A 12847-nucleotide genomic window follows, 5' to 3' on the forward strand; every position below is an offset into this window, starting at 1 on the left:
TTGTTGGCAAACATAGAAAAACATTCCACAGTGATGCACAAACAGTGCATGGTCTGCATTTAATCAGAAATACATGAGGCACATCTTTAAGTACAAATAAATAGCATGTTTATAGTATGTTACAGCTATTAAAGGTGTACGCTAATATGTGCTGGCCTGAGGCTGTCTGGCTGCGATAGGGGTGAGTACTGGAGACAGAGCAGAACACAGTGGAGCAGAGCAGGCCCTGTAGTGGTGGAGAGAAAGAGAGAGAGCGAGTCGACCCAGCGTGACTACCGCCTGCCTGAGTGGAGCAGCCTGCCTGCAATTAAGGTGGAATCAGGGAGAAATCTGCGCTGCCTTGATAATGAGCCTCGTCTGAATTATTAACGAGAGCTGTTCCCCCGGGACCGGGGCTCCCACTGAGCCCATCAACCCCCCCCAACACACCCACATGCACACACACAGACACACACACGCACACACATACATACACTGATGGAGGGAAAAGGGAAAGAAACACGCTCATAAATACACATACACACGCACAGACAAGGACAATCACACATTATACACATTGACACAGATGAGCGACAAGCGCGGCTGCCACAAAACAGACCAAAAATTTCTAGCACCATGAGAACACATTTTCTCACACATTTTCTTGACACGCTGAAGTGAATGTCCAAAGCCAATCACAACATTTGCAATACAAACAACATATCTCCAGGACAAGATAACTTCATCTGCTGCCATCTGACTGAGAATGTCAGACTTTTCTCTGTATCACATTAAGATACTTCAACATGAGATTCAACTGAACTTAATAATAATAGAAGGACCCTTTTAGTGAGTGAATTTTGTCCACCCAGCTTACTCTACTGATAAGTATGTGAAATAACGATGGGAATTTTCTTAACCACACTGGAAAACAGCATGCTGAGGTATTTCAATTCTGAGGCAGTTATTAGATGATGAGTCATTTATTGCCGATTAGTCATTCTGGCAAGTATTTATGGTCATGAATGAAAATACTTTATTGTAAGAAGTGTATTTATGGGAATAATATTAATATTAATACAATGGACAAAGATCTGCCTCTATTCTCCCTCAGCAAACCCACTAAAAACTGGCAGGATATAAACCATCCATGGAGTTTTTATCAGTAGAACTACAAGTCACAGGGATACTGGTGAAAATAGAATGTGGCTAGAGGGTAACTGAGGAGGAACACAGTGTCTTTTACTCCAATTTTATTGAAATGTGGGTATTGTGGCTTTATGCCTACAGCTCACAGGGTCTAGGCAGCATTAGCATGATATATAGACCCCTCAACAGAAGAAGACCTTTTCTGTTTCCTGCCCTCCTCCCAAACTTCATAACCCGTTCACTTGAAATAAAAAGAGATGTGTTCTAATCACACAGCATTGGTGCAACACTCCAGGCTGTCCCTCCTTCCCATCAAATCTCCATGACATCAAACTTGCACACCCTCAAGAGAGAAACACACACCACATTCTGTCCCCGCAGCTGTGAACGGTTTTGCCAAAAAATCCACGGGCGTTTACCAAACAGCGCCACGCCTTCTATGTGAGCCAATCGCCGCAAGTCAGACAGATTTCAAAACAAATCAGACAGCAAAGCGGCACCGCAGAAAGTCGCTTCCGCTCTCGGTCAGCCCCCTCCTCTCCCAAAAAAATGCTTCACCCCACCCAAGAACAGAGTGTTCCTCCATGGGTGGTTTGAGGAGGCACAAGTGTGTTGTGTGTTTCATGCAAATGCGTGTGTGCATGAGCCAAAGGGGAATAGTGGAAACCATCACCCTAAGTGCAATGGGAAAAGAATGACAATCTCTCTGTGCGTCTTCAGTTTAGGGGGGGAAAAAGGAACTGAAAGGAGTATTTAAAATTCCAAGAAATGTCACAAAATGACAGTAAAAAAATAAAAAATAAAAATGCAGGGCTATGAGTAATGGGTTTGGTAAGAAATGCTTCAACAGTTGAAGTTCAGTTCATCTGAGAAGAACATCGAAATTAGTTCAGCCCTGTCAAATTGGGAACTTGATGGTCTTATCCCCTTGTATTCTGCTCCAACAGACCTGGTACAACTGAGAGGAGTCACACTGGGGAAAATTCAGCATTGTTATCCCATTATCTCTGAGACAATTTGAGATATGAGATTTCTCTTAGATAAGAAGAGGCACGCTGCATGAGGTTGTCTAGATCAATGGCAGAAGACTGCCAGAGCTCAAAATCCTGACGCCACAGCTCCCTTGAGACAGACTCCTCACCTCAATTGGCCCTTGTACCAAAACCACTAAGACAGAAAAAATGTATAGAATGTCTAATAGATGGATGGAGCGAAAGAAAGGCAGAGAGATTAAAGACGAGATAACATGGGTGTCTGCTAGATGGAGTGATAAAATAGACTGAAGTAATATCAAAGGCAAAATTATATTGTTTTTCATATTACAGTCTCCTGATTGCTGTCTCCCATATTTGAATGCGTGCCCATGCTTTGGTAATTTGCATGTACATTAATCATTTTCAGTGAGAAATGAACTGCCATGGCTGCCTGAAGGCTGCAGGGGGAAAGACAGTGAGAACGGGCTTCTTGGCATCAGATACCCAACTCAACCTGAATATACTGCCTGAACCCAACCTGGCTGAGGCTGCAAGAGCCAAGGGGAGATGTAAGGTGCTTATAATCCTACACCATAAATCTGTCCAGCATGCATCATATGCTCTCATTTTCTGAGTGTGTGTGCGTGTCTGTGTGTCTGACACACTCTCAAATTACTCTGCTCCCCTGAGCCAAGACGAAGGATAAAATATGAATCAGCTAAAGTCTAGGATAGTTTCCAGTCTCTCCAGATTCTACTACCATCAAGTGACACGAGCATGCATTCCTACACACACACACACACACACATACGCATGCATGCACGCACAGCAGACACGCACAAGCAGCTCTGAACACTCAGAAAGTTTCAAGTCTCTCCACTTCATGCTAAGCTTCTGTCAAACACACTCTCTGCTGCACATTTGACATGCATATCCCTCATGTTTGACAAGTGTCTCTCTACTGCAGCTTCTGGAGCCTGCACTTAGTGACAGGATTATGAGAGTCTGTCTGTCTCTTTACCTATAAATCAATTAGTTAAAGTGATATGATCCAACAGGGCTATAAATACTACTGCCTGTGGAGACAGGGGTTATGTGCCTTTACAGAGGATGAGACTATGAGTACAGTATACCTGAAAAGACATCTTTCTCTTGTCTTCATTTCCTCACATGGAAATTTCTTTCTCTTTTTTTCCATCTCTCTGGTCTGTGTGATTCCTTTCAATAAAGGAAGCCCCATGAACTTTTGTCCTGCTGGCCCCACACAGACCACTTCCTAAAGATACTTTATAAACAACAGTCAAGTCGCTTTATATTAAAGTGTCTCGGTGACTGCCTGGCACCCCTGCTGACCTGCTGCACAATCCCCTGGCGTCTGACTGCCCTGAGTGTTGGAAAAAGCTTGGCACTGTAAACACACACAAGGAAAACTATGTCTTGGACATAAGACACAAGCAGGCAGAAAGAGACAAATCTGACACAGGAGTTGCAATTGCATATACCCCAAATAAAATATATTTTAGAGGCATGCATCACACATTTGTGTTTAAATATACTTAATACGCCAAAAGCAGTATGGATTATGGATTTTTGTATCCCATTCCAACCCATGCTGACATATACAATAAAGCAAACCCCGCCAGTATAACAATGGCATCATCTAACCCCCTTGAAGTTAATGAACTTCTGGGCGCCAACAGGGCAATCCCCACACCAAGTTCCCTTAAAACCCCACCATTAAAGGCATTATGAAGTCAAGAGCGAGACTACACACTATTCTCAGCAGTGACATGCTGTCAGACCAATCAGCGGGCCCAAACACACACGCCTATAGAAGCAGACAGCCCCTCCCCCTACACAAGCCCCACAAAGACACAAACACACAACACAACCGACCCTGATGCTTTGTTGCAATTGATGCGTGTTTCTGCACAAATGCAGTATGCACCCATAGATGCTTGCATTCAGGTATAATGAGTCATAAAGACCCAAAATGCGGACATACATTCAGGGTTTCAGAATCAACCTCTAACTTAAGTTCAGCATCATGCAAATTGTTGTTGCACCAACTTAGTTTCAGAGCACTGGAAAGAAAAGGCCAGTGAGGTTGCCACTAATCTACACTGAAGCAGTCAGTGGCACCTCAGTGGAAACTGTAATCGGTTCACAGATACACAATTCTACGTAACCTTCCTTCAGTAAGGAGGTGATTAGCAAGCCACGACCTCAGAGTACTGCAGGCTTCCTAGAAGTCAGAAACCATTAGGTATTTATAGGAGCTTAATGGTACTGTCTCGGCATACTGGCTGTCTAGTACCCATCATCAAGCCAACATAACATCTCTTTCCAATACCACTCATGGCAGCATAGTCTACAACACACAGTCTGCTTTTGAAGATTATTTTCCTAGAACTACCACACATACTCTGGGTTTGATGAACTGTCTCAAGAGGCTTTGCTTTTAGTTGGTCATCCACCGCCCACCACCACTACCAACCCTCAACTCAAACCCCAGTCGGCCCACTTCCCACGCAAACCGCCATGCTATACCACTTAATTTCATTTTATTTCATCAGCAGCTTAACAACAATTCCTTAATCTTTTTTTCTTTGCCCATCACAACAGGAAAAAAAGAAGACCGTTTTGCATCAAATGATTTGCTCATGCGTGATACTGTTGATTGATATGAAAATGCAATGAATGATACAAGTTGTGTTTTCCAGCTTGCAAATGCTGCTGTCAAATTTAACTGCATGATATGCTAGTTAAATTACATGTATGAGAGTGCACCTGTTTTCAGTCAAGTGTGTGTGTGGGGGGGGCGTTAGCAGGATTTTGGGTTCTTGCTTTGTGGACTGAATCTTATCATGTGAATTCATGTTAACCTTGTCAAACTTGGTCTTACAAGCTGACTTCACATGCATACTTATTGTTAATCTTTCATTAAACAGATAATGTTTTAGCTGTCCATACTCTTTAATTCTATAACTACACTTAATGAAGTAACTTTCATGTAAATTTCTTGCCATGTGAGCAAATGTGGACTTAGCACGGTCTGCAAAAATTAAGATTTATGGACCTTCTCTCATACTGCCAACAAAAAAATGCCTTCTAAATGCCTTTATTAGGTATTCAAAATGCTATAAATTCAAATGGGATTACCCACTTGATGAGCCAAGTTCATTTAAAAGTTGAACACATTCACGGCAAGAGCCCAGATAGGAAGTTGGAGGAGAAATTAAGGTTTTACTGTGTCTTTCTGAGTGACAATATTTCTGTCTGCCGTTTGTCCGGTTCCTGTAAGTAAGCTACACATGTAACTCCTAAGTGTATGTTTACATTACTATTCTGACCAAAACCAGGTCAGCCCTGTGACTGACATTATGGCTGCCTGCTTTAAACAACTTGTTTAATGCCCCGTCATTACCTGGAATGGGCCCCATGTCTCGCCTGTGGCCTGAAATAGCCCAGGATCTCAGACTGCCACTATTGACCCCCCTCCACCACCACCCCAATTTGCAGTTTCATAAATAGCAGACTGAAACGTTGTTGCTAAAGATAAAGAGGCCCTGTGGTTGAAGACTCTTGTAAGTGCAGGACTAATGAGACAAAGTCTACCTAGAGACACATAGAGACACACCTTAGCAGGGTTCAGTTTAATGGGACGGGCTTAAGGTGTCAGTCAGGTGCTTGGAATTAGAGCTGAGGCCGACAGAGACTCGGTGACAGGGTTCATGTGATGCAATGGCAATGCAACAAGTTTTGGCAAGAGATTCCTCAGACACACAAAAAAATATGAACACGTACTGATAGACACGTGCCATTATTTTGGTCTTTGACTAAATCTGATCATGTGAAAGTGTCTAAAATTCTAAACAGTTCTGAATGAGTAGAAATCTGCTGCCAACTCGATAATTCTTCTTGTAATGCTTACTTTTAAATTTATCACAATAAAAGTCTATTTAATTACAGGTTTATGCTGGAAAAATAGGTAGAGCTGGTCCATGCGCTGTGGCCAACACTTGCTTTGTTAAATAAAACAAAAAAAGAAAAACAAAGCAGATCCAAATTCAACATGATGAACAGTTTAAAGCAAGATTCTCATGACTGACAAAGCCTCTACAAAGAGCTATTAAACTACTACCGCTTCCTTCTCACACATTGCCATGGAAATGATGCAAACTCTACATCTACAGGTGCATCATCAGGGCAAACACCGCTGTGTTGCTAGTCACCCTGCCCCTTTCCTCTGTCCTCAGATGGCCATAATGAATAGAAACAAGATGAGACTGAGCAGAGGCTGATAATATGGGCAGATGTCCAGGAGGTTACTCTAGGCACTAAGCCAGACAGGCAGCAGTGGTGGACTGTGGTCAGTTTTGAGCACCCCTCTCAATATTTACATCGTGGACAGTAGACCTGTGATATCCTACAAGTTTCCCTCAGTTGATATGATTGTCAGGTCTGTTCTTCAAGTTTTAAGTTCAAGTTTTTCTAACTACCACGTTCATTTGCTGCAGATATGGAAAGAAATCATTAAGCACTGTGGTGTTAATGAAAGGATTTCACGTACTACAACGGACGCTGTTGCCCATCATGAGCTGCTCTCAGCAGCTGGATGAGCGCAGCTTTGTCACACGTACAGCAAGTGATTCCACTCCAGACTACATTCTGCCATCATTGATCTATTAGAATGACTGACGGCAGTAATGAAGTAAGACCAGATAACGCATGGCACCATTCATGCGTAACCGACACGGAATCCCACGGTGACATGTGTATGGCACGAGGGGTGGGGGAAAAAAATAGAATGATCATTGGATATACTCAATGTTATGACTTGACACTTTGTGATCAATTTTACACGTTAAAGAAACCACGCTGGCTCGCGTTTATCCCTTACCTTCCAGCCAGCTGAGCTATTACTGTCACCCTTATCCTTGAAATAGGGCACATAACGGACCATCCAGTCGTATATCTGTGACAGCGTGAGTCTCTTTTCTGGGGTGCTCTCAATGGCGCGGGTAATGAGATCCGCGTAAGACTGGTTCCCCCACGCGTTCCGCCGCGAGGATTTGGCTTTGCGCAGCGGTCCGGTCACATCGAGCGCCGCGCCAGTCAGGCATGGGTGCGTCGCGCCTGTGGGTGCCGGGGCGCCGGCTGGATGCTTCAGCTCTCCTGGCGTTCCGCCCACGAGCCCCGCTCTGCAAGCCGGGACGTCCTCTGGTTCCACCTTGATGTTGGCCAGTGGAAGACCCCCGCTGACCTCGTGTCCACCGGGGAAATCCTCCGGGCAAGGCAGCGGCCAGGTGCATGAGCGAGGCCGGCTTTGCGGCTCGAAATCGGAATCAACCTGATGAGCGTCTAATTCGTCGTCCTCCATCATCAACATTTACCCTTCGGTTGAGAACGGAACGAGTCAAATGAGGAGCAGTTGAAGGGAATACCTCCACGATCCCCGTATCCGGCTGTCTTCAACGAAATTCACGTTGAAATTCACCTCGTAATGCCTCTGTTAAGGTTACAGTCTGAATCAATAAGAGGTAATTCAACGGAGTAGAAGAATCATGGTGAACACGAGCAAAATCACAGCATCGCGTGGAGAGATAAGAGAAGTAGTAAAAGTAATAACAATTTTTCGTCCATTTTACCTGGAGTAAATTATCAAACGTTGATGAAAATGTCCCTTATTCAACAGTCAGACTCAAGACAGTCAGTCTCAAACGCTTGTCAGAGCCAGTCATGGGGGCTTTTCAATCCAGTTGCAGCAACAGATGATATTTCAGATAAGGGGCATATTTGCCAAGCAGTCGACGTTAAATCCTCCAGAAGACAACAGGAAGAATAGGGAAAGGGGGGGGGGGGATCACCAGGGCTGCGTAGAGTGCATCCACTGAGGCGATAATGCGTGATTACCGTGAATTATTAAATCTTCCAGTCTGCACGGATTAAGCTGGCAGCGGCACATTCAAGTCCATTCAGCCTGAACAGCACCCAACTGTCTGCAATTATAATGAAAAGGCGTACGCATGTGACGAATCGATAAATTCCCAGTCTGAAAAATATAAAAGGAAAAAAAAAAAACAGTCCAGCAATCAAATTTCGTATCCACTTGTCAGGTTGATAAAACTGGCTTTTATCACTCCTCCTCTTGCTCCCCTCTACCCCTCTTGCCTTTTCACTCTCTCTCTCTCAGATCCCACACATGTTCTCATTTGCTTACAACTCGTTCTGTCGATGTGAACCGAGGATGACGCGCCGGCGCTGTAGTGGAGATGCTGCCAATTGGAGTGCGCTCACGAAATCAATAGCCTACTCTCCGAACATGATTACAGCGAAATCCCGTACTCTCTCTCTCTCTCCTATACCTTCTATCTCTCTCGCTCTTCCTCCATCATCTCTGATATGAACGGAGGTAGCAAAACCTAAATTCTTAACCAAAAACTCTGCATAATGATCTTTTCTGGCGGCTCTTTGTGTGCCAGCCTCCACGTCCTGACGCGCTTAAACAAGACAATGCGAGAACTACACGGGGAGAAATTCCTACACAATTTCGAATAGGGTTTTCTTAAAAAAAAAAAAAATAGTGTCTGATCCGTCTTTGTACGTAACAAATTGCCCAGTGCAACGTGTGCAGCGTTCAAATGCCCTCCAGGGAGAAGTCTCGGTGCGCAGGAGGTTTCTCTGCTGATCATTCGCGGGCTATACCTCAGTGAGTGTAATTTTCTATGCCGATTAGACAGATTTAGTTCAGATTAAGAGAGATTAGGTAACCCTAGATTTTAATCCGGGAGGAGTGAGATGAAATGGGACTTTTCAGAGGCCAGAATGAAAAATCATCTCTGCCCCACACTCCAACTGAGGTGAGAAGACATAAAACACATATTATTATCATCTCAAAACGCATTTGCCAAGCCTCAACGCCAAAAGCACGCTGCTATGGCACACACAGCTGTGGTCAGACCTGTGTGTGTAATTCTGCTACACTGATTGTGTGTATGTGTGTGTGTGTGTGGGGGGGGGGGGGTAAATTCCGCCCCTCCATCCCACCACCACCCTCCCAAACTCTGACAGCAATTCTGACAGATGGGCGGGCACACAGTCAAAGGTGCTCTATTCCAATTGGTTGTTTATTTCACTCATGTCATTAGGTGTTTTCCTTTTTTGTGGGGTGGTACCTCCACTCCACTGTACCTCAACCTCTCAACTTTATCCACCCAAAAAACGATTTGCTGAGCTCACTATCTATTTCCTTTTTCACATTTTTATGCTCATTCACACCTGTTATGTTGATGACTGCTGTGGGGGAAAATATTACTTATTCATGGTCTTTTATAACTAGCCCTGTCTCTACATACTCACTCACACACAGGAACATGCAGCTACAATTTCTGACATTTGGAGGTTAGGCAGCCGTTCCACTGCAAGCATTTTTCCCACCCTTGGGTAAGACCTACGAGGGTGTATTCTTGTGAATGCATTGCAGTCAAAATATTCAACAGCTAAATAATAAATTGTCCCTCAACACTGGGATCCATAACTCTGAAACTTAATGAGAGAGAATTCTACTCAGCATATTTTGCTCCTTGTTGATACAACACATCCTCATACTCTTCAGCGAAGCACACACATTTCACGGAAACTATCAAAACAAGCACCTGTGCAGCAAAGTGCAGACCTCGCCCTCTTCGTGCAAAATGTGCATGGACATAAGCCATACTTAAAAGTTGCACAACGTGGCCACAACGTGTGCACTCAGACATGACTAATGTTGGGAAATTTGTGTCAAAAATAGCGTTCCTTGAAATGCAAGCGGATGTGTCATACTGTGTCATGGCTTGACTTAATGTTGAGCATCAGGGGGATCAGATGGTAGAAATGCCATGTTGCTAATTGTTTGTTTGAGTCTATGATCCCTATTGCACCTGCCTGTTTGATCAGTGGGAAATTATTATTTAGTGTACTTTTATTATAATTTGGCCACTTATATGTAGCAAGAGTAACACTCAAACCAGTGTTGGAGAGAGATGAGCCATTTCATATCCTCTAGTCTCTAACACAAAGTGCTACTCGTGATGCTAGCTCACAAGTTATATTCCTGAGTGCTAGAAAAATTGATGACACTAGATTACACAATGTGTCTTGATTGCACATTAAGTGAAAGAAAAGTGATTGTAAACACGAAGAAGGCAAATGAGGCTCACGACAGGACTGAATCTGCAGAAAAACAAGACGTGGAGGAACAGGAGAGGACTCAGGCAGACGGAGAGGTGAGAGCCCCAGGCAGCAGTTTAAAAACTGTATGTGTTTGGTCCCTTCCAGGCTGACTGCTATGCTGCCCCCATACCAGACATTCCAGAGGCAGCGTGGCTGGCTTCAGGCTCTGCGTGGCTGATCCTAGAACAGCATGTTCTTCACAGCAGTAATCACCTCAGCCAGCCACAAGCAAGGCAGAGCACCACATCAACAACAAGGCAGAGCTTTGTGCCTGTCAATTTTCACCCTGAAAAAGTGCTCTGGAATTTCAATCACATAAAGAAAAAGAACATATTTTTCCACCCACTTCTGCAAGGCCCATCCTCATTTTCTCGGCCCTGCCACTTTACACATACCTCGCAACCTCATGATGTTGTGCAACTTATCCCTGTGCCCCATTGCCCAGTGGGATTAGGACGAGAGGAAGCTAGAGAAGCCACAAGAACACCCTTGGGAGATCGATGAATGTCTGGGGAAACACCTCCCCTGGTTTTCCTCCCCTCTCAGCTAACAACCCACACCCTCTAACAAGCATATGGGCTCCCAATGACAGATGAAGGAGAGGGCTCAAATCCAAGTACTGGGAACGCTCCTGAGTAGGCAAAGCTGGATTTCACCCCTTTGTGGCATTGGCCCAAAGTAGGCTAACTTTAAGACTTCCTGCCCCAAGCAAGAGCCAGCTTTTCTGTGGCATCTTGGCATCTGCGCTGCCAGCTTATGAACATTATGTTCAGAGGCAGCAAATACAATTGGTGCCAAGACTTTTAATTAAGACTGTGTTGCGGAATGGAAAGTAAAGACATGTGCAGGTAATGGCTTCTATGCCAATTTCAAAGGCCTAACAAAATATGATTAACTAACACTATCTGCCTTAGCCAATTAATTATATTTAACAGTTTAAGACCCAGAACAACCAAATGGCCCAAAGAGGAAACTCAGTGTGCAGCAAATATAATTGTATTGCAATAAAGTGATGATGTCAAAGATGGTTAAAGACTGTAAAGGTGAGTGAACAGAGTAGTTATGTTGTTGCACTGCAGTTGTGCACTATATGTATATATAAGGCTATGTGTGAGTACAATAGAACAAACTTTAAAAAATATTATTTTAAAATAAATAACTAGGATTTAGACTGTTGGGTAAACAACAACATGTAATTTAAACATGTCATCTTGGGCTCTTAAAACCTGTAAGAGGCTTTCCCCCCTATTTTCAGATAATGTATAAAATAAATGATCAACTAGTAATACGAAAATGTAAAAAGCAGACGTCAGTTTGAAGCAGTTGAAGAAATTTGATGACTGAGTTGAATGAAACCTTTTCAAAACATTCTAACAAACTACGGGATAAAATAAAACTTTAAAACTTGTTGCTGTAATAACCAAAAGTCAAAATACTTGCAGCTTCTATGACCCCACACACAAATTTCACATTGCTGTGACCCTAAGCCCGGATGAAACCTATACTCATAGATTCATCAGGAGTTTTGCATGTATGTGTTAGAAGAGGGTGTCACTTCAGTTTCAATTTCTTAAAATAAACCATGCAGATTATCATATTGCCTTTGGCAACGAGTTAAATTCCTCAATTGTGCATGTCAGTGGTTGGCTACATGCACAATAGCCGAGCAGGCCTGATGCCAAGACGCTGATTAGCCTAGCTATGCCTCTGTTCTCCAGGCAATGCGGAGTGGAGGTGCAGTGGGAGTCCAGCTCATCACCAAAGAGCACTGTGCTAAACACAAGTTTAAGTGGAAGAAAGCCAGCATACTGTAGAGTATTCATGCTGGACACATAAAGCCTTGGGCAATGATGCATCTGCCTCTTTAATACATAATTCACTCAGAGCTGAAACATCACGCTTTAGTCCTAAGCGCCAGTAGCCTGTCTCTGGTTTTTGGAACATAAGACTCCATTAGATAACCTGGTCTCATTGACAGACAACTTTGTGTATTAAATAACTACAATCGATATAGCAGACATAATAGTCAAGCGCTCATAGGGTGGTTTTCAAGGTGTATCTAATAAATGTTGAAGCAATGTCCTCTCACCTTTCCACCTCAGCAAGTTTGTCCCCGTCAGCCTTGATGTGCAGGTAGGTCAACATGTAGAGACAGCCATCTGCCCTCGAGCTCTCACTCCAGACATATTCGCGGTCACTTTACATTGCAACCCCTGCAAATGCACCTTGCTGTAGGAGTATTATTAGAAGCACTCATGTCATATAGCTCACGTCATTATCATAACTGACAGGATGTGCATTAGTTACTTCAGTCTCCACAGCAGATTGGCCATAACGTTGACACACTAGTATACAGTCCATTTTGGAATTCGGCATGAAGAGTGAAGAACCCAAGGCAGTTGTAGAGCTTTCATGTGTAGCAGGCCCAGCTCAAGTTCCCATGAAAGAGGCACTAATGGGTTAACAGTAGAAATGAGAGGGGAAGAGAGGGAAAATCAATGCTTTTGTTGAGGGGAAGAAAGAAAGGC

At 43.7% G+C, this 12847-nt stretch overlaps 1 protein-coding gene across 1 annotated transcript in view; it reads right to left on the reverse strand.

The window, feature by feature from the left end:
- Positions 1 to 9113, reverse strand: part of LOC124064869 (forkhead box protein O3-like) — a 31304-nt gene extending 22191 nt beyond the window's left edge. Inside the window, exon 1 of the mRNA XM_046399702.1 lies at positions 7006 to 9113. Coding sequence (XP_046255658.1) covers positions 7006 to 7494 — 489 coding nt within the window. The 5' untranslated portion in view covers positions 7495 to 9113. The remainder of the gene's footprint in view (positions 1 to 7005) is intronic.
- Positions 9114 to 12847: the final 3734 nt, after the last annotated feature.

The sequence above is a fragment of the Scatophagus argus genome, chromosome 9 (assembly GCF_020382885.2).
Source record: "Scatophagus argus isolate fScaArg1 chromosome 9, fScaArg1.pri, whole genome shotgun sequence".
Classification (NCBI taxonomy): Eukaryota; Metazoa; Chordata; class Actinopteri; family Scatophagidae; genus Scatophagus; species Scatophagus argus.